The sequence below is a fragment of the Caretta caretta genome, chromosome 1 (genome assembly GCF_965140235.1).
Source record: "Caretta caretta isolate rCarCar2 chromosome 1, rCarCar1.hap1, whole genome shotgun sequence".
Taxonomy (NCBI): Eukaryota; Metazoa; Chordata; order Testudines; family Cheloniidae; genus Caretta; species Caretta caretta.
In genome coordinates this window covers 167,534,502-167,557,637 of record NC_134206.1, presented here as the reverse complement: position 1 = coordinate 167,557,637, position 23,136 = coordinate 167,534,502, and the positions used below count along the sequence as shown (strand labels likewise).

General features: G+C 40.5%; 1 protein-coding gene across 10 annotated transcripts in view; it reads right to left on the bottom strand.

The window, feature by feature from the left end:
• The window catches only part of TIAM1 (TIAM Rac1 associated GEF 1), a 254,077-nt gene that overhangs the window by 36,486 nt on the left and 194,455 nt on the right, over positions 1 to 23,136 (bottom strand). For 9 of the 10 annotated variants that reach the window (XM_075133192.1, XM_075133175.1, XM_075133180.1 and 6 more), the window contains 4 exons: positions 19,184 to 19,288; positions 13,069 to 13,150; positions 7,973 to 8,059; positions 2,698 to 2,922 (listed from right to left, as the gene is read on the bottom strand). In XM_075133192.1, the coding sequence (XP_074989293.1) occupies positions 2,698 to 2,922; positions 7,973 to 8,059; positions 13,069 to 13,150; positions 19,184 to 19,288 (499 nt within the window). Of the gene's footprint in view, positions 1 to 2,697; positions 2,923 to 7,972; positions 8,060 to 13,068; positions 13,151 to 19,183; positions 19,289 to 22,480; positions 22,544 to 23,136 lie in introns of those variants that run through there. The other variant, XM_075133205.1, reaches the window with a different exon arrangement.

Here is a 23,136-nt window from a genome sequence, read left to right as displayed (position 1 = left end):
AGAACCCAGACAAAACTAAGGTCACTGTTACTCTTAACTTGCTCTGAAATCCAAATTTACTTGGACTGGGGGAATCCGCAAAAGAGGAAGACAGAAAAAAAATGGAGATTCTTATCATGCAGTGAACAGTTTGTTTTTACAACATATGAATCTTTCAGATCCTAGGGTAACTGTGGCTCTGGTTTCCCTGCTTGCAGAGTGACAAATCATAGACTGGTCAGGAACACTTAACTGTTTATAATTGGAGAATCAATGTATTCATTCAGAATAGTGATATACCTGTTTTACCCCCTACACCACATTAAGTGATTTGTAAGGCTCTTGGTTGTCCCTGTATTTTACATGGCGTGTCCTATGTCTTCCGATGCTAAAATCTCATTCAAAACAAGAATATTTAGAGCCTCGCCCCCAAAATCTAGTACGTGAAGAAGTAGCTCACATATCTCCACATGGAGGCCATATGGTTTCACTATGCAGAAGAGAAGTAGGGAATGCCTCAAGAAATTATGGATAAAAAATAACCTTTAGGGCATCCTACTAACCTAGTGGCAATGCTCTCTGCTGAGCTTTAGGACACCTACCCTTGGATTTCTAGTCCCCATTCTCTCACTCCCTGGACTGGATGAAGTTGGGTGTTGCAGAGGCAAGACACTATTCTTGGGGAAGGGAGAGGGCCTTGACTGGTCGTTTTAGCTAATTATGGGGAAAATGTTGAGAGTCTCCAGAGGGAGTCCTAGCATGCAAGTGCTTCTTAAACAAAATTATAATGGCTGTGCTGCGCGAATAGAAGATTAAAACCTGGGAGAAAATTAAAAGGTGAGAGGAGGAAATCTTTGTGGTTCTGTAACGGGCACATAGAACCCCTCAGGGGAAAACATGTACCTCTTCTTCATCTTGCTATACATCAAAATCTTAGTAGTCATCCTAATTAATCACAAAAGAAAAAAGAGTAGCTAAGAGCCAGTGTGTTCAATGGGGTTTAAATTGCTGGAATTTTGGTTTGGTTTTCTATTAACCCCCCACTCCCAAACATACACCAATTAAAAAATATCCAAGATCAACATTCTTAAAGGCTTCCTAAAAGGATCAGAATCTAAAATATGGACCCAATAAACAGAATTATCTACCAAAGCACCTTTGGTAAAAGTTCCATCCCACACTCTCTGCGTGACATGCAGAAAATGGCTCCAGTGAAGAATAGCATCTAAAGCCACATAAACATAATGGTCCAGCCAGATCCTGAGCCCAATTAAACTCCAATGTTAGGTGGATTTTCTTTTAGCTCAGTACAGAAATATAAGTGTACATACTATAAATAAAGCATGTGATAGAAACCACTGAGCTGATTTATCCAGCCAGCCAAGCCGGCAATAATCAGCTCGGATACAAATAAATAAGTCAATGGGTATTTCACACTTGATTGCTTAGGACAAGAAGTCACAGAGCTGAAACCAAAAATCTGAGACACAGCTACAATCCCAGATATAATAATAAAATGTACCTCTATTTAACTTACATTTCAATCCAATTTCAGATAGTAAAAACCAAATAATGCACAGGGGCTAGAAGAGCTTTGGAAAAACATTTTATACTTTCTTCCACTGATGTCTAAAGAGATGGAAAGTGTTGAAGGAGATCTAAATGCTTGCCTCCAAGCCTCAACCTTTGAAGAAGGTCCCAAACCCTATTCCCACTTTAATGTAAAATCCTCCTAATTAGAATGTGTGTGTTGTTCAGTTTTAAACATTTTTAACGCCATGCTTTAGATGCATATGGCAATTGCAAGCACTTGAACAAGGTAAAATAGTGTTACTGAAACTTCTGTAAGCACCTCTGAACCATCTGCTGAAATGCTATTTTGTTGCTTCCGACAATTTAAATTGAGATACTCCTACTCTTCCTTCGACAACAGTGAAATAAAGGGAAAGCCATACCCACCTCCCCAATTTTCCTACTAGGGGAAAAAAAATCTGACAACAGGGTTCTAGCCTTTCCTTTGACCTATATGCCCTGCACTGGAAGGGTAGTAACTTACTGAAACTGGGATCAAGATGCTCTTGACCTCAAGAAAGAAAATTAAGTGATTTTATATGTGTAAGAGTGACATCTTGTGGCCAAATATAAAAATCCCAGGTATGGAGCTTATGAATATCCCCACCTCATCTTCAAAACTGCTTTTAAAAAGCAATCATTCAACTACTGTTGCTGCCTGTTCGTGTTCTATCTGCTATCTAACAATTTGGAACGTGGTCAATTTTTAGGAGCCTTCTTTCATGTTTGCCTTCTTCAGAGCAAGAAAAGGAGAAAAAGAAAATAGAAAAACCACTCCATTTTACATTATTCTAACCACATTTTTACATGAACTTCTGCAAAAACAGATCAAACAAATAAATACACTTAAGAGTGTCTTATTTAAAAAGCCAAACAAAAACTCACACATTTCTCTGACCAAATATCTACCAAATCACTACCTAGCTTGGGAATCTGTGGTTGCAATTTAGTGTAACCACAGGTCACGTCATAAATTCCTAAGTGAAGCTCCTGTTGATGATCTAACCACAATGTTTAGGGCCTGATTCTCATCTCACACAGGTGTAAATCAGGAGTAACTCCACTGTGGTCAATGGAGTTACACTGATGTATGTTGGAACCAAAGTGAACCCATCTCATGTTAATTTCTGCAATGGACATTGTTACCTTGGTTACTGCCACTATACATCAGTGCACTGTCACTCCAGTCAGACAGGTTTTCCATGCGGCGTGGGGGTGGTTGCATTAACTTCTGCCCCCCTTCGATCTCAGGATAAGTGCGCACTGTAAGGCACAGTGAAGGCTGAACAAGGGTATCTTTCAGCATGGTTGAGTCCAGGTCTTCAGCTCCTCTTTTGTTAATCTCAACAATTTCATCACCAGCTTTAAGGCCTGCAGAACAGAAAGTAACAGGTAAGTATCACACAGTAGGTTTCTGTTACCCATATACCCCAAAGACCTCAGCCTGTGTATTTATGAAGTGCTAGTAACTGTGATGTCTAGACATGACAAACATTTATGATTCCAAACATGCAGAAACTAGATGGATGTTAAGGGATCACTGATGGGTGCTGAATTTAGTGAAGAGATCTATCTTAGGGTTTTCTACGGCGTCCCATCACCATAGTATCATTGTCCTTGTTGTCACCATGTGGTACGTTTACAGTGTATTCACTGAATTCCACTGTACGCCCTTTGTGAGTGAAGAAATCAACTTTTCTTTACATCATTTTCTAGGAGAAGAGCCATGCACAGCATTTACAGAACACACTGCTTATAAACAGATTCAGACTTCTAAAGCTTTCCAGATTATTGGTGAAGACAGTAGTAGTGGTGAGATGAACTCAGACAGGAATCTACTTTCCTGCTTCACATTGACCTGGGGGTTAGAATGAGAGAAAATTGATCATAGAAATAAGACACCAATTAATTCCTCAAGACCAGCTTGTCCAATGTTCTGCCATCAACACTAAAAACATTTTTAACTTTAAAGTAAATTGTGCCAATAAAGTCAGACTTCCAAGCTTCAAGACATCACAATTCTCATCACTAACTGGAGTCATTTAGCAGAGTGTGTTTGTTAGAAAATGTTTAGGGCAAGACTGTGGCTTTACATTAGTGGCTGCATTGCAGGGGTGGGTAGGAGGAGAAGTCATGTAATGGTGGCCCATCTCTGCTTGTCAGTGCACAGGAAGGGATGGGAGAGAGGCAAAAATCACAACGTCATTCATCTTAGATCAGGGGATCTCATCTTTTTCAGTGCCAGGACTCCCCTCCCCCAAACACATTCCCTCCATTTAGCTGGGATGACACCCCCCCTTTAGCAATACGGAAAGAGCAAGGTGACCATGACCCCTTGTATCGAGAATTCCTCTTCTAGATTTCTAGCATTCTGGTATTGTGTAGGAAGACTCCACCTGGACTCTGCAGAAGGCTTCTTGTCCGCCTGCCCTTCCTTGCCCATCAAAGGTAAGCCACCATGTAGCCCTCAGTATTTACAAACTAGTGAGTGTAATACAGAAAAGGGAGAGGAGAAGGATTACTAGCCAAAAACCTTAGGGTGAGAACTAGGGAAGTACTAGGCAGGTGAGATAAGGCTCATAGCCAAATAGGAAAAAAAGAGGGATTTGGGGCATTTCCCCAGTTCTGCCTTTTCTAGCATCCCTGTTTCTGTTTTTGCAGGAGTAAAAGCCATTTTATGACGGAAAACTGCTTTTTCCAATAGACAGAAGCTGGGAAGATTTACTGGTTGGTTTGAGCATTGTGTTGTCTCTTCCCATCAGCTATTCATAGCTCTCCTGTCTGGCAGAACTGGAGTGCCTTGTGTTCTCATGGTGCAATGCCTGCGTTAAAAGTCATCTGAACACATGTGACTGAATCACTGACACTCTCTTTATAAAGCAGGATTAGCTATATCGTTTATTTAATTTTCTTCATACTGATGAGCACTTTATTGAAAGGGGCAAGCCATTATGATGGCTAAGGAAAAGAGGCAATGTCCCCCACTGAAACAGAACTGGATTTAGGACTTTATTTTGCCTCCTACCTGGTCCTGAAAACATCATATATCCTGTCATATAAATCCTCTAAAGCTAAATGTATAGCTTGGAAATTTATTCATGGTATTTATCCAATTTTGGACAATGGCTATAGTCCCAGTGTCTAAGAGAAATAAGAATCTGGAAAGAAAACAGCTGACTCCAGCTCAGCCCAGGAAAGACAAAGGTGGTGATGATAGACAAAGGGAAGCATATTGAAGATCCAGCAGAGAATGTGACCTCACTCTCAGAGGGTTTGTACATCCTGGCAGCCAGCTGCATGCTGGACCAGCTTTCATTATCAGGGGGACCTCCAGGGTCACCACAGACTGAAGCATGTCACAGTGATCTGTTCTGGAGGTACTGAGCGCATTGATTAATATAACTAGGCTAGGTCACTGCAACATGCTGTGCCTTGGGCTGGCCCTGGAGGTCACCTGAAAAAGAAAGCTGTTTGGCAGAGCAGACCAACTTGAGCACATCTCAATAAATAATATTCTGCACTGGCTGTCTAGCCATCATTGGGCTGATTTCAAGATCCTGGTCCTTATCTTCATACCCCTAGCCAGGCTCCATCCTGTTCATCTGCACAATCACCTCTTGCTCCACGCCCCTGTGTGTCAGCTGCACTTGAAAGGGGTGCTCAGGCTGATAGACAGAGGAAATTGCAGGGTTAGAGGACAAGCTGTTCTTGGGGGAGGCTATTTAGACACAGAGTTCTCTCTACAGGAGACCATGCAGACCCTGAATCTTGCCATCATGAGGGCAGGATGCAAGACTCAGCTCTTTCAGCAAGACTTCCCCTAAGAATTGCATTGTGAATCCAGCTGCATCCTCCAGGAAATAAGATGCCCAGATTTGACTCTGCTTAAGTAAGTGGCTTTACGTTTGGTGCAAGGGGGAGGAATGTCAGAGGAGGCTGTGGGGGCTTTGTTCTTCTTTAGGGGAGGGGGAAAAAAAGATACTTCTATGGGGACGTCTACATTGCAGCTGCGAGTGTGCTTCCCAACTCAGGTATGCAGAGCCCTAAAAATAGCAGAGTAGCCAGGGGTAGCATAGGCAGCGGTGTGGGCTAGCTGCCCACACATGCACCCAGAGTGTCCAGGAGGTTTTGGACTCGGGTGGCTAGCCCAAGCTGCTGTCTGTGCTGTTTTGAGCACGCTAGCTCAAGCAAAGCTAGAGTAGAGTTTGTCTATCAGAGCTGGGAAGCACACCCCTGCTGCAATGTAGATGTGCCCTACATGTATATAATTGTGCCCAGATACTGTAGGTGTTGGGCACCATATAGCTGTAAAAACAACAACAATAATAAGCTGGCCCAAAAGTTGCAAAATTCAAAATGTATTGATTAAAAAGGGAAAAAAATTGTCAAAAACTTCCCAGCGGTTGACCAGCCCTAATAATATTCACCACTTCCCCACCCTTTGCCATTATTTTTTTGCATGATAAAACTTATACTTGCACTGACTCATTTGCAAAACTAACAGCAGAATAAAATGAAACAAATGAGAATAGCTTCAAAATAAATGGACCACAAAATCATAGTCTAAACAAGAACAAAACAGGTCAAAGCATTTAGCATTGTTCCGGTTTTTTTCCTGCTAACTAATGTCCTGTCACAGTGTTAACACGTTAATATGCATGTGACCATAAATGCTGCAACTGAGGCTTTAGAGTCTCTTTCTAACCTTGGTTCTTGTCAGATGGGATGAAATATCATTAGTTTATAAAGATAATCAAGTATCTTAGAATTTGTATTTTAGGGACATCATCAATTTCAAGTATTAAACATACTTCTCTCTGAATTTCTTTACCTATTATTACTTTGAGTAACACCTAAGATTACTGTAATTGAAAGAGAGTAGAGAGAAAATGTTTTTTCCAGTTTGTAAACTCACTATACAAAGTCCTATCAACTGTACAAACTGAGAAATATAATCCCTATTTCTCTCTCAGTTATAGGTATCTTACTTTTTACTTACTATAATAATAGGTACACAAATGTTCATGCAGAAGTGTGATTTTTTTTTTACGTTGACCCTGTTCTTTTGAAAAGACCAATTTTCCACTGACAACTTAGTTTAGCATTCCAAATCCAGAGTAGGCACGCACCCAGTTTTCTTTGTTTGCTTGGTTTTTGTCTAGAATCTTGCTCAAATATCTTGTAAAATTCAGGAAACTGCACTTGATATTTCCAAACTTGCTGAAGGAAGACTGCCCAGACCTCCCTTCCCTACCCCTTTATATTTGCCTTGACTCACCACAGAACCCAGAGCCTTTTGTTTGCCTACCTATGTGCCTTCATTGAGTAAGGAGAAATGTTAAAGGATTATGCAGGAAACTTCATACACCCTGGCCAGAAAGATGGTGGCCATTCATATGGGAAGAGAGTGGGGAGTGGAAAGTGACAGGAAAAAGGAGTGAAGGATTTTCATGGTTCTGAAACAGATGTAGAGTGCTCCAAAAACACTACTGAAATCCTCTTAGCTGATTACACCCTTTGGGTCAGTTCACTGGCCTACTCAGCCCTGTTACATCTCTGGTTCAGAGCAGCCATGCTTCCCGAAATGGCTGAAAGCAAAACTAGGGACGGTGATCTCAGCCACTGGAGCGAAGATACGCCATTTATTTTATTTTTTCATCTCTTAGTATCAGTTCTAGAGTGGCTTTATGGACTACTTGTCTTTCTCGCTGCAGTACATGGTGATCCTGCTATGTAAGAGAAGGGATTGGCAGAAAAGCAGTTCAGAATGAAGGGTGACTGTACATATACTGTAGTCAATCCCAAATCATTCCGTAGGTTGGATGGGGAGGTAGACATGTGCTAAGGCAACAGTTCTCAACCCACAGGCTACATGTGGCCCAATTAGCACACAGCTGTGGCCCAGCTCAGCTGCATGCTAAAGGCCGCAAGCTCTGGGCTCCCTGCTTCCCTGCTGTGCAGCTGGCTCTGGGTAGTTAGCTGCTGCCTGGCCAAGCACAATGGGGCTGGGGTCCTGGCTACCCCCCAAGCTCCACATGGTTGGGGTCCCCACACAGCAGAGTCTGGAGGCAGGGTCCCTGCCCTCCACCCAGCTCTCCGCTTCTGGCCCCACTCTGTGGAGGGGCCTCTGGGCAGAAGGCACTGAGCACAGGGCTATGTGGGGGGCACTGTGGTTCTCAACCTGTGGACCAGGTAACACCATGATAAATAGGTTGAGAACCACTGTGCTAAGGTATCTGGGGCCCTTCCAAACACCTCTTTGGGACAAGCACAGATTTTTCGTTCTGTGTTTGTACAGCTCCTAGCACAATGGAGTCCTTTTATGACTGGCACTCCTAACTGCTACTGCAATACTAATAAGAGAAAAATAATAATAATGAGACTATTTTAACTTGGGTAGAAGTCTTCCAGTAGCTTTTACCTTTCTTGAAAGCCAGACCCGTCTCTTTTATACGGTTCACATAAAGCCGACGAAACCCTTCTTCTTCCACAGAAGAGAGAGAAAAGCCTACAAAAATACCAAGCAACACAATTAAAACATCTTCAGAATTAGTTATATAAAAACCACAAGAGACATCTCATGCGCAGTATCTGAGGGCACTGTTTTCCACAATAAGCAAAATCTTTGCTAAAGCAGTACCTGATCCTATTGTGAGCATCCTTTACTTATGCCAAGTAGTTCCACAGCAGTATTCAAGAATTCTACTCATGTGAGTAAGGATTATCCATGTGAGTAATGGGCTTTTCAGAATTGGGGCCCAATTTTTCAGGGGGCTAGGGGTAGTATTAAAACTTAAAAAAACTGAAAAGGAAAATTACTAAACAAAAAAAAATTACTTAAAAAGATTAACTGAATTTTTGCGTTTACATAAATCATTTAAGTTTTATTTGGGGAGACTACAGCTGTAAATTGTTGGAATGCACTTAAAACTGTCTTGCCACAAAAGGTCACTTCAAGAAGTTGAATATTTGCAGACAAAATTTATACAATGTTATGGTTTGTGTCCCAAATCAACAAAGGCCAGGAAATTCAGAGTTATGGCTGACACTCACACAAGGCATAATAGTGCCTGTTCAAGCAGAATGTCAGCTTTTACTTTTTGAATTTCCTGGGCTGGGCTGGTTTGTAAAATGCTGCCTTTTTTTCTTTTCTCGGCTGCTGCTGCCATGACTTGTTATTCACCAAGTCCCAGTGCACATTTTTATGGCTAAGTTATAAACCTGCAAACCAGAGATTTATAATGGAAACACTGACACAGACTTAATTTTAAGAGTGCAAATGGCACAACTATATTTGATATTGGTGATTTTCTTTATCCATTACTAGGAATTAATGTAATGTCAGCTCTAATGTGTGTATAAAATAAAATGTATTTTATTACATTTGCTTTATTTATTTACTATTGAGACTTGCCTAAAAAAGGACATTTGCTTTTCTGAAACTTCCTGGCACCCTAGATGTGTATAGACCGCAGGGTTTTTTTTTTTTTTTTTCTTTTTCCTCAAATAAAACTTTTATGAATCAGTATATATTAGGGAGAGTTGCTTGTTTGATATGCAATCAGCCACCAGTCAAGAGGAAGCAGATGTACTGGGAGCCTATTCTAACCCTATGACTCCCTTCAAGTTGATGTTTATGGATGGCAAGTTATTCTTTCATTAAAAAAATAGGGACCAGCCCACAGGACTGTGGCATATGGCCATTTATCACTTAACAGCCAATTTAGAGACTTAAAGCTGGGCTCCTCAACTTGGAATATAAATGGAATCTGTCAAGCTCACTTCATGCACCAAGGTTAGTGGGGAGAGAAATTCTGAATAAACTGAAGAACGGCCAGGCAAAAAGAAATGGTAACTATGGGCCTGTCCTCACGGCAGAGTTAATTCAAGTCCCACCCATTCACAAAACCCCTTAACTCAAGTGTAGCAGTGCATTTAACTGGACTGAACTCACCCATCGAGGCTACACACGAGCTAGCAGAACACACCAGCTGCTAGTCCCATCACTCTGTGCAGCTCAGGTGTTATTTTGCAATGTGTGCTCAAGCTAGACCAACTCCAGAGGCATTAACTCAAGTGTAGATCAGCTAACACTGCAGTGAAAACATAGCCTACAACATGGCTCTGGAAAAATATAATGGGACCAAGAGATTGATGAGATACTTGTGAGCTGTTTATAAGCAATATTGTCCCCTTCCACAGAGAACCTGGTGAAAGTGGACAAGTTCAGCTGGCAACTCTGCAGAGTTTACTGTAGGCCATGTCTACGCTACAAAATTATGTCGACCTAACTTGCGTCACATACAGCCACCGCAGTTATTAAATCGCTTGTGTGCGCACATGCCTGGCTCCTTGTGTCAGTGGTGCACGTCCTTACTTGTATCGACCGTATTGACAGTGTGGGATGGCTTCTGAAAGCCAGTAATAATCGAAGTAAGCAACGCAGTGTCTACATTGACACTTTTCAGAGTAGCAGCCGTGTTAGTCTGTATCCGCAAAAAGAAAAGGAGGACTTGTGGCACCTTAGCGACTAACCAATTTATTTGAACATAAGCTGTAGCTCACAAAAGCTTATGCTCAAATAAATTCGTTAGTCTCTAAGGTGCCACAAGTACTCCTGTTCTTTTTTACACTGACACTGTGTCAACTTAATTACATTGACCGTGACTCTATGCTGCTCAGGGACATAGTGTTACTATATAGGCGTAGAGAGGCGCTTTTGTTGGCGGGAGCCAAATTTAAGTGAAGACACTTCCACAGCTAGGTCAATGCAAGGCAGCTTACATTGGCCTAACTGTGTATTGTAGACCAGGCCTTAGTAGAGATTCGCTCAACCATTCTGCTTGGGGAGCTGGGTTTGTCTGCCTTGAGTCGCTTTACCTTAGCCAAGTCATTTAACCTCTCTGCCTTTGATTCTCTGGCTGTTCTGTGAAGATAACAACACTTCCCTACCTTACAAAGGCACTGTCAGGATTAATTAACAGTTTGTAAGAAGATTAAAAGTGTACAGGCATTATTATTATGATTATAGCTGGAATGCTAGCAATAGCAACAGTTAATGTTGCCTACAATTTCAGTAATGATAACACTTACTTTCTCAAGCAGGCTGCACAAGGCACGTGGAATTTTGGTACATAACGTTAAAATCTTTAAAACGTGCAGTAAGTTCGCTTTGGATTGAATGAAGCACAGTAGTGAAAGCACGTGATAATTAGGAAGCAGTATTTTACAGAGCACACTGAAGATGGTAAGAGCATTGCCTCATTCAGTACACTAGTTTAAGATCCTGCATAGGTACATTCTGTTGCTGTCTAACTAACATAGGCTCCAATTCAGCACAGCATTCCTATTCATGGAAGCACTTATACAGATGCTTATATGCTGTTCTGATTTGGGGCTACAGTGTTGCCACACTACAGATTTTTTTTTAAATTATTATGGTTTTTAAAAAACTAGGAAATTAAAAAGATCTCTCTGTTAAGACAGCAAAGTTTAGGGTCCCAATGCTATAAAGGCTTACACACATGCTTAGGTTTTTTTTTTTCATATTGCAAGAGGTCACTAGGACTACTCACTGCATGTAAAGTTAAGCACATGATCTTGGTAGGACTGTAAAAGTAAGCACTGTGTTAAAATTACAAAGGTTATGTTAATCTACATAAAGGCAATGTCAAGCGTTAAAAATTCAAATGCACTTGCAACCTTAACTCTTGTCTCTTGTATGCATGCATTTCAATATAGGCTTAATATTACAAGATCACTTAATATTATTTCCACAGGACCCATGCCTTATTCAGAGCTTGATCCTGCTCCCATTAAAGTCAAAAGGAGTTTTGTGATTTCTTTCAATGAGTGCAGTAAGCATTATGAGGGGGTATTATTGTCTGCAGGATCAGGCCCACCCATAAGACACATTTCCTGCCTCAAACAGCTCAACTGATCATTTTATTTTACAATAGTTTGTTTTCATTGTTTCCCCCTTTTTTACGTTCCTGCTGCTAAATAAACCCAAAAGGGAATAAAGACAAGCCCTATTGAAGTCTTCCCAGACACGACATAATTATTGAACCTGGGGTCATAATTGTGCTAGTTAATATGTATGTCTTAAATCTTTAGTTTTCAAATAGCAGCCAGTATCGCTGCTTTGCGCCAGAGCTCAACATTCAAAATGGCCTACAGCTGTATAATAATCAGTTTTGGGATTCAAAATTATTCTATTCATTAAAACAGAATCTTTGGATAAACATTAAAAGATGCAGATCGGCTGCCCAGGGGGTAGGCTGCAAAAGAAATGTAAAAATACTGTAATTGCCTGACCAAAGGGCAATCTTGCCAATCTAAAGGCTTGTAATTTTGAATACTAAAGAGTTGAAAGAACAGATAAGACAGAGATTTTGCTAAAATGGTATACAGAGTATTTCCCCCTCTTTATAAATGTGTTAATATTAAAGGGCATATTCCAGCTTTTGAGATGCACTGGGCTTCTGTAGACTTCACTGGATGCCAAACTTGTGTATCCGAAGCCTGTCTATGCTGGACAAGATTGTGACCTGTCTCGGGGGCTTGGGCAGGGAAGTAAAGGGGCACAAGGCGCTTCCTTACTTCCCTGAGAGGACTACCCATGTAGTGGGTAGCAGCAGAAAAGAGAGAGCATCCTGCGAAGGGCCACTATACAACCCGCACACACAGGAAAGGAAGAGACTGGAGGAGGCCAGAAATGGGTGGGGACAAGGGGTCCATTCCCCTTGGTCCCAATGCACTGGGGGACATGTGATAAATCATGCATAGAGATGGTGCTGGATACTTTCCAGTTGGAGCAACAGGATAACCAGGAGGTAGGCTGTGACTCTGGGCTTTACATTTACGTTAATGCGCACTAGGGAACTTTTAATGCACACCAGCAAGGTTCACATGGACCAGTTAATTTGCAAAACACCGGTGTGTACTACCACCCTCTGTAGGCAAGCCCAGAGTCACAATCTGCTTCCCCATCTGTTCCTGCAGCAGTGCAACAACACACTGTCACTTGAGACTTACTGCAAAGCCACACTTTATCTTATAACAAAAACATTAACATAACACATGGCTATTGGGAGAGGGGAGTTCTGCTCTACAAGGTTCTGTTTTTCACCAAAAGCACTCTGTGGCTGCATATCTCTGTGCCACATTCTTAATGGCAAGGATTTTGCACAGTATGTTCTGAGAAGCTACACAAACAAGAAAACATTTCCCTTTTCTCAAATTATAACTTTCATTAATGATCTGTACATGCTACAGTTCATGCGCCAGAGTGGGCTTTGCATTCAGTTTGTTAACAAAAAAACAAAAAAAATCCAACCAGCTTCAATGTGAGCAAGATGGCTTTTCATGGCTTCTCTTACTCTGGATGACACAGGAGTCAGATCTGCTTTTTTTATTTTGCTCAACAGTCCCTTAAGGTTAATTGATTGTAAATAAGAGCGTGTTAACACCAGGATTTGATAGGAAAAACAAAAACAAATCAGGAAGATAACTTACCATAAAAATCAGAGGCTGTGTCGGACTTCTCAATTTGAATGTGCCGTGTAATTTTTTGACAGATTTCAATTTCTTTGTATAACTGAACAGACAAAATATTATAAAAAATCCATTATTACAAAAGGTTATACTGCTTGTCACCATTCTGAGCAGATCTTTCTTTTTAATTAAAGGCGCAAAAGAGGAACCACAGTCATTTATTTACTGCAGCCTTCCCCACACCTGTAAAATGTATTCCTGGAGCCACTCTGCTTTATTTTTAGAAACACTGGATTGTGATTAAAAGAGAATGTGTTATTTCTAGCACTACCTGCATGCAAGTGGTTATATAACAATGTCCATCTTCCAATAAAGTTCTGAGTGCACAAGGAATGCAGGGTTTGGCCCCCAGGTATTTCTATTTAATAGTCTGGAAAAATTCAGGGTGTGTAAGAATTCTGATTTAAAAACAGATTTAAATCATTATTTGTATTGAAACTATTTTTTAAATTTTAAATCCGATTTCTTGTTTACATGTTGCCCGTTCTTTACTTCTTCCTCATTTTATATCCTGAAATTGCTGAAGTGGATTTTTTCAGCTCATTTCTTTAATTTATTTCCTAATTGTTAGTAGAATATCACATCTGACAGAGGATTTCTCTACTACAAAGTTTCACACTTGAAATGCTCATCTAGGTCAGCGAGTCCAGTCTCCTGCTAGTTAGGTATTATTAATTATTATTATTATTATTTATTATCAACAACAACATCCTTACTCTGGGAACACCATAAACTCAAAACACAAAAATGACTATATGTGCAAGGAACACCACCTTCTGATGTATCAAACTTTCACAAGTAAACAAAACTGAAATGGCTTCAACCAGGCTATATTCCACCTACTAGGGGTTGCAACTTGAACTCAGTGGGACTTGTGCTTTTAAATCAGTCAGATGCTTTTCTTTCTTTCTGTCTGTCTGTCTATGTCACTTATATCCCCCACATCCCATTACCATAGGCACTTCATGGTCTTTAATGTATTTATCTACACAACACCCTGTGAGGCAGGGTAGTGCTATTATTTCCATTTTACAGACGGGGAACTGAGGCCCAGAGAGGCTAAGGGCCAGATTTACAAAGGAATTTGGATATCTCAAAATGCAGCTTGGTGCCTAATGGGATTTTCAAAAGCAAGTAGGCAGCTCACTGCCATTGAAATCAGCTTTTGACAATCCCACTAGGTCTCTAAAAACCTGTAAATCTGGCACTATAAGTGACTTAGCCAAGGTAGCTCAGGCTGTCTGTGGCAGAGTAGGGAATTGCACCCGGGTCCTCCACTGCCTAGGCCTAACCGCTGGAACATCCTTTCTCTCTTTTAAGACATCCCACCCTCAGATGCCTAAATGCAGGATTAGCAGCCTAACTGTAAGCTCCTGTTTTTGTAAATGTTGGCCTGTGTGTAGAAAACATTCACAATAACTTTGCGAACGTATCAGATGTCTAAATAACTACATTGTTAATGCTGATGCAAATCTGTATGGGAGGTGACTAAGGTTTTATGCACTAAATATTTTTAATAAAAATAAAATTTTAGCCCCCGTGGTGCGATAAATGTTTAAGCACATAGACCAGGAGTTCTCAACCTTTTCCCTACTGAGGCCCCCCTCAACATGCTCTAAAAATGCCGAGTGTGTGTGTGTGTGGGGGAACGACTTAGGGCTCTGTGCTGGGGGGGCGGGGAAGGGAGGCCTTGGGGTATAGTTTTACTTCTATTTGGGGGAGAGGGGGCAAGAGCTGGCGAGGCTCAAGCCAGCTCCGCACACCGGGGTCCAGGGAGGGAGCGCCACCTCCACCCCGACTCACTCAGGAGGCCACCCAGCCTGTCTGGGCTATAGGTGGACGCAACCGAAAATTATAACTCCCAAGAGAGGACTCAGTTCAAAAAGTTTTAAAATTGCTCAGGGTGCAGGAAGGGGGGTAGCTAGGGGCTGTGTGCAGGCAGGGGGTAGCTCAGGGTGCTGGGAGTGGCGTAGGTGGGGCTGTGTGAAGTGAGGGGAGTAGCTCAGGGTGCAGGCAGGGGGTAGCTAGGGACTGTCTACGGGTGGAGAGCGGGGCTCCCAGTGTGGCTCTCAGCTTTGGGGCGGAGGGGTGCTGGGGCTCCAGGCTTCAGCCCCCCAGCTAGTCCTGGCTACGGGAGAGGTTTGCTGGCTTCAGCCCCACAGCTCCCGGCTTTGGGGGCTTGAGGGGGTGCTGGCATCAGTCCCAAGCTGCTCCCAGCTTGGGGATGGGGGGCTGCTGGCTTTAGCCCCGCACTGCTCCCAGCTTGGGGATGGGGGCGGCCAGCTTTAGTCCCGTACTGCTCCCGGCTTGGGATGAGGGATGCTGGCTTTAGCCCCGTGCTGCTCTTGGCTTCGGGGTGTGGGGGGGGCACCAGCTTCAGCCCCCCACGCTGCTCCCAGCTTCAGTGCTGGGGCTTGGGGCACTGGGTTTCAGCTGCGGAGCTCCACGGCCCCCCTGAAAGGGCTCTCGGACCCCTAAGGGGCTGCAGACCCCTGGAGGAGAACCGCTGACACAGAATCATATGATAGGCTTCAGAGTAACAGCTGTGTTAGTCTGTATTCGCAAAAAGAAAAGGAGTACTTGTGGCACCTTAGAGACTAACCAATTTATTTGAGCATGAGCTTTCGTGAGCTCCGATGAAGTGAGCTGTAGCTCACGAAAGCTCATGCTCAAATAAATTGGTTAGTCTCTAAGGTGCCACAAGTACTCCTTTTCTTTTTGCGAATCATATGATAGAATCAGATGCTGAACTTTAAGTATAGCTATGTATCTGCTTAAATACTTGTAGGATCTGAGACTTAATTTTCAATATTTTGATTTTTGCTTATGGCAGTTTTTTAAAAATTCAAATGAGAGACCCTACTAGACCCTTTTTTTTAAAAAAAAAAGAAGCAGCAACATTTACAAACTTGTTCACTATCATCTAAAGCTGCAATAGTAGAAAAATTCAAATCAGTTTTACAAAGCCTCAACCTGATTTAAATCAAAGGTTTTAAAAAAAAGTTATTTAATTAATTACGTAAATAACCTTCATTGAAATGATGCCATCCTAGAAACAAGTTTACTACAGATTCCTTAACTGGGATATTTTCACAACATAAAGTATTTCTAGTCCCTTTCCTCAATATGAACTGTGCCATCTGAACCAAGGAGGAAGTCCTGAGCAGCATAAAAGGCCAGAAACAAAGTGTGACTCGCATGGTTGTATGTGGGATTAGGGAAGGCTGCACCGAAAATACTCATGTGAACGCTACATTGTGCAGACGACAGAGTACTGCTCCATAGCAACTTTCTCAGCAAGGGGTTTCTCAAGACATGGAACCAGGACCTCAGCTGATGTAAAATGTCATAGCTCCATTAACTTCAACTCAGCTCCAATGATTTATACAAATTGAGAATCTGGCCCATGGAGAGGAGGTGGGGCTCGGCCAGCACATCCAAGAGGCATGGATTCAGCACCCAAATAGCCAGCACAGGTGGGACAAATTGGGCCACAGCTGCTTCTCCAACCAAGGGTTGATGTAGGTAGTGGCTGTGTGGGTACTCCACAGATTATAAGGGAAGATTTCACCTCCTTATCCCTCCTTCATAGGTCTCCTGCACAAAGCTTGTATGCTTGGGCTTAGTCTGGATGACAAGGGTTGCACTCTAGCGGTATGTCTATGTCGAGATTAAAAAACCCACGGTTGGCCCAGGTCAGCTGACTCAGGCTCATGAGACTCGGACTCCAGGGCTGAAAAATTGCTGTGTAGACATTTAGGCTTGGGCTGGAGCCCGAGCTCTGAACCCCTCCCTCCTCACAAGGTCCCACAACTCGGGTTCCAGCCCAAACCCAAACATCTACACGGCAGTTTTTAGCCCTGCAGTCCGAGCCCAGTGAGCCCGAGTCAGCTGACCTGGGCTGGCTGTGGCCGAGCCGTAGGTCTTTTACCCCGGTGTAGTGTCCCCTCACGGACTAAATAGGAGCCCAGAGTTGTCATTCTTTAAGATGAGCATAAGCAGAGGGCATCTTAAAGAAGAGATTTAATAATCTACACTTTCATACTGCAGACAGTTCAAGAGCCTCTTACAAGATTTGTTATACTCTCTTATAATACCGTGAACAACAGCATGGCACCATTTCATTATCTGGCAAGTCCAATCTCCAACTCGAGGTGGCAGTGTTTCCTCTTTGTTCCAGTCAGATTCCCTCTCAGCTCCCAGTGTTTCCAAAAGACCAAGGCATTGCTATCTCCAGTAGCTTTTTTAACTCTTTTCAAGCCTTTCATGTCCTTGCACAGATGCCATTTTCCTCTAATGCTTTGATTCTCTCTCCCCACCCCCTGCTTTCCTGTAACTCCTGATGCCTCCTCCCTAGCTCCTACCCAACACTCAGGCCTTTTCTATGCAATCCCTTGTTTCCCAATTAAAGCCATGCATTACTTTACAGAATAGTAACGCCTAAATCAGATGGAAAGGAAAGCAGTTCAGGTTCCAGCCAAAAGATTCCAGGGCTTATTTACTCTAAAAAGCACTAAAAACAAATAAAAAATTAAAAAGAACAACTACCCTGTAGCACACCTAACACTAAAAAAAAAAAAAAAATCCTCAGAGTTACAGGTTTTAGCACATAACAAATGAAGCCTCCATGGGCTTTTTAAAAAAATGTTTGAATATAATTATTTCATTTACATTATCAAATAATGTTTTTGAAAATATAGATTTCTAATCTCTTATTTTAATTGAAAAATCACCTGGTTTATGATGAAAGAAAAGAGAACATCTTAGCGGCCTCAGAAATTCTATTAAACTTTTTCTAAAGGAATACATTTTAAAAGCTGTTGATCAGAAGGAAAGTAGAGAGTGAGGCAACATTAATATTAAATAACCCTGTAAATAGCTATTTGAGAGACTACAAACTGAAGGCATTAGTCAATTTTATTATGTTAATTGCAAGAGGATCTCTTCAAGAAACACTTAAACAAAAATAATCACAAAGATTTTCTAGTAAGCATACACATATACAATACGACACATGTACTGCTGTCCTTCTGCTAATAGGTTAGGTCCTGGTCCTTCAAACACTTACGTGCATTGTGAACTTTAAGCATGTGAATAGTCCCACTGATTTCAAATTAAGATTTTTAAAGTTAAGCACTGTGCGTAAGTACTGCAGGATCAGGGCTTTATTTTTCATTGAATGTTGGATGGCTACATCAGCCCTATGCTACCCTGGCACTGGGGGGATTTCCCAGAAGGCTATTCTGATCCCTCTAAGCAGTGAAGGCCAGGATCTGGCTCCTTAACATTTGAGTTTCCTGACTTTTGAGTGCTTCATTTCTCAGTCCTAACATGCCATTAATGCTATTTCCCCTCATTTAATTTCTCTATTTTGTTTAAGGGTGATAATGGTGCTGGAGGTTGGGGGTGTTATTCCATTCCAACACATCCTTAAGTAAGGCACCATTAACAGAGGCATCCTGAACTGACAGGGGCATGGGGTTTTTTTAACCAATGTTTTTTACTTCAGCAGTTTTTGAGATATGTAAATTCAAATATTCCAATTGAAACATAGGAGGAAAGCAATTTTATACCGTTTGAGTTACTCCAGAGCCTTTTTACCTCAAACTCCACCCCTGGCTCAACAGGGGGGAAAATAATAATCTTTGAGCGGTGTCTAAGTATGGAATGTTTTGACACAAAAGAGATTTCTTTGAGCAAACTGAAAATTAGGAACATTAGAAAAAAGGGGGATTAGAGTGGAAGTTCAAATAGTGATTGCCACCAGTAACTGTGATTTTATTACACACACAGTGAGTACAAATCCACTCCGTCTACAAGAAGAAATACTTGTTGAGATTATTGTATAGGATGCAAATAAGGTCGTTTATATGGCATGGCTGTTTGCTATGGACTGCAAGGCACTGTAACTACAAGGTGACTTTTGGTCTAAAAAATCAAAAAGCCTAACTCCATGTACTACAAATATTAGATAATTGCATCTGGATTTAAAATTGCCTTGATTAATGCAAGTGAATAGCTAATAGTGCCCTGTAAACAAAAGTGTCATTTAACACTGTTCAGCAATTAGCATTACCAATTCATAGATGTCCTCTTCTGGCTTTGGTACATAAAATTGCATCTGGTTTTCTATCAGGAACTTAAGACGCAGAAAGTGAGCTGAATGATCCAGCTGATATGTCTGCAACAAACAGAGGAGACACTTTAAAAGAGAAAAGACAATGACTAATAAAACAAAACCACACATGTTTAAGGAGAAATAGATGATGACACCATGGAAAAAAAAGTTCTCTATCTTTCATAAGAGGTGTGAACATTTTGTAACCTAAATAGAGTCTGAAAGTTTCTTTCTCCTTCCCTTTCCCCTTTCCCCTCCCCCTCCAAATAAGAAATTTTCACCTAACTGCTTATCGGTATTTCATAGGTAATGCTATTACCCTAAGTACCACCTTCAATTTTGTTTTTTTGGCAATTCTATCCTCACCTACTCCATATTATTATAGAAATGCTGAGCACAGTATTATTAAAGCAAAGGAATTAGAGCATACTTCCTGTATGCAAGTACATTTAAAAAAAGACAAAGAAGAAAATATATTCTGGCTAACAAAGAGAAAGATACAATATGAAAGTAGTTTCTTTCTGAATCTTTTCATAGTTTAACATTCAGGCATTCTGTGATAAGTCTGCAAGAAAGATTATGCATAAAATATCCACCTCAGTTGTTTAGACTGTAAACAGGACATAGTATGCTAACTTAAAAAAGCATGAGGATGACTCTAGAGATACACACTGGATTACTTCCCAATGGAAACACCCTATGTCACTTTAAAGACGTTATGGTTAGCTGCGGATATGGCATTTGACCTGGGAGATGGTAATGACCTTTCCTCTGCACAGTTAATAAGCTTAAATTAAACTGAGGTTAACTCCGTGTGTAATCAAAATGCATTAGGGAAATGATAAACACAAAGGATGCATTCAAAAGTTACTTTGCAAAGTTAATAAGCTGTTGACTAGCACCAGATGTGATTCACAAATATAAGAGGCAAGTACATCCCTCACTGTTATTTGTAGAGTCCTATTATTCACTGTTTGTATTTAGAAAATAGTCACAAATCCCAAAAGTTCCCCAGGTTTTAGTACAATGATTGATCTGAAAATTTGTACAGGAATTGCATAATTTGCTATTTGTTATTCTAGCGTTGTAAAAATTTTAGCGAACCAATCACCAAGCAGAAGCAACACCCTAGGATTTAGGTGAAGAACAACACATCATACATAATGAATAATGCACAGCGAATAGCTAGTGTGAACAATTTAAATATCAGTCTATGGGATTTTTCATTTATGAACTCTACAGTGAATACCTAGAAAGTTTCACACACTGAAAAAGGACCACATTTGAAACAACTATTATTCACAACTAATTAAATCAGATCTATTGTTGACTTTACATCTAAATCTGTTTAATTTAAACAGATGAAATTATCTGAGTATCAAATTGGACAAACATTGTAATTTAGACTATATATCAGTTAATTAAAAACAATTTGAAGTTTACCACAAAATAGAAATAGCTAAATAAGTCATCCTCATTATACCAAAACTTTTGTTAGATCAACAATTTATCAGATTGCCATTTTATTTACAGCCTATTTAAACTACCTCTCACACACAAACGAAAAGCATGGTTGTTTTAATTGTGCAGAATAATAAATCAGCCAGACAGTAGTTTCTGGTCAGATTAATCTACTATCACCAGTTATCAGAGAAGTCAATGATGAGAAACCTGCCACATTAAACAGTGTCTGGACCTCAAATCCAATAAAAATACATTTTTGCACCTGCCTTGTATTCTGAGAGTGATCTGAAAATTTAGATTGACAATTAGGGGGCTCTCTGATGAATCTCAATATGAAACAGATAGATGCCCCATTGTGTAACACATTTAAAACAAAACTGGACAAAGCAGCACAAAAGTATACTATCGGTAAAAAATCCTGTACTGACAGAGAAATGGAATAGATGACCCAGTAGCCATCTCTCTCATTCTGCAATCTCTTGTGCCTTGTGTACATTCTGCAGCTCACTCAACATCAGAGAGGTCTGCATGGCAGTTATTGACAGAATGATATGCCAACAAGATTTAGCCTGACATGTTAAATGGAATCTAATAAAGTCTAGGATCCAAAGAGAGGTATACTGCCCACGCTGCTGTGTGTTTGTAGCTTCCAAACAGCAATACTAGATTTCTTCCTATTCCAAGAAATATCCTTATAATGATGTTTCAATTTGCCTGAACACTATTCAGAAATCCTATAGAAATCACTGAGTGTATACATTAATCCTTGGGGCTGCTATCATCTTACCAAAGCAACTTTCCCCATGGACAGCCTGATCCATAGCTCACTAAAGTCAATGAAAGCCTTTCTACTTATTTCAGTGGGTTCCTAATCAGGCTCAAAGAAAACTGTAGGTGTATCTATCTTAATGCAGGTCATTTTGGAAATGTTTAATTAGAAGCATAACCTTTTTGCCCACCATCTCAAAGATTAGGACTGAGGCAAATGCAGAGATTTTGAATGTAGTATTGCAACCATGAAAAAAAATCCACTAGCAGAATATTGTCTTGGAGCAGTGCAAATTTAGATTTCTCCTCCTAATTGATTTTGAGGACAGAAAACAGGACAAAATTGTTGGTCAACTTCAGTAGATGGCCTTTCAAATCCAGAAATTTCTACACCATTTTTGTATTCCATTCCTTAGTGGTGCTTATTTGTTCCCAGGAATCTCTGAGAGATCCCAGATTTTGATAATTTGCAAAAAAAAAAAAAAAAAAAAAAATAGAAGGGTCAATGGAAAATCTTGATCATATATTTTGATCCAGATGGCATTTCTTAGAAAATGTATTAGCCTTGGCAGATACATTGGGCTTATAGAATGGCACTTCATTCAATTCAGGAAATACATGTCCCCACCTTTTGGAAACTTACAGTCAGTATACCAATATCTATCTATACTTATATATAAATGTACATAGATACGTGTTAGTATGAAATACATAAATACACACACAAACTGATGTTTTTTTCTTGGCTTCCAAATGACATTACTTGTTAAATCTTAGAGAAAACCAAACTATTTTAAAAAATAAACCCAAATACTAAAAATACTTTTAAAAACCCTAAAACACGATGATTACATGCAAACAGCAGCGTTAGCAAGAAGAATGCATTATTCTGCAAATATTCTACTGCATTTTGAATTATTGGATAGAATAGTGAAGATCAATTTAATGACATGGGTAGTCTTAACTACATCTACAACATGAAGAGGTTTATATGAAATGTAGATCTTGAAATGTTTACTATACCAGAACTTGACTGTTTCGCAGATGGCAGATGGCAAACTGATGTGAAATGATGTGGATCAGATAGTAAAAGGAAAAAGAAAGAGCTGAATGCAAGAGACAGAAGAAAGAGATTGATTATTAAATGTTATAGAAAAGAATGCATCCATCAGTATTTTCCAGACTGACAACTATTATGGAAAGGAAGGAAACAGATATTAGCTCTAAATAAACCCCAAACCACAAAAATGTAACATGGACCAGATCCTTAGTTGGTGTAAACCGAAGTCAGTGGAGCTCCACCAATTTACACCAGCTGAGGATCTGACCCACTGAGTTAATCACTCTTATCCAGAAGGAAAATATCGGCCCTAAAAATAAATAATTACTAATAGTGTGTCACCCAACTTCCCTATTATGTGTCTCTCTTAAAAATGTCATCTCTCCCTGACTACAATGAGGAGCTTTCAGAAGCTGCAGCAGTCTTTAGAAGTGCACCTGGCAGTGAGCTGAGTACAGTATATAATTACCCAAAACAAATGCTTTTCTTTGCACCTTCCAGCTCTTTAGAAGTATATGCAACATATCTTTAAAACTCCCCAAAGTTAAGTTGTTAATAGATCTTGATATTTTAAGTAAAAAGAAGCCCCAGAACAGAACAGCATTTAAGTTTCTGCAAG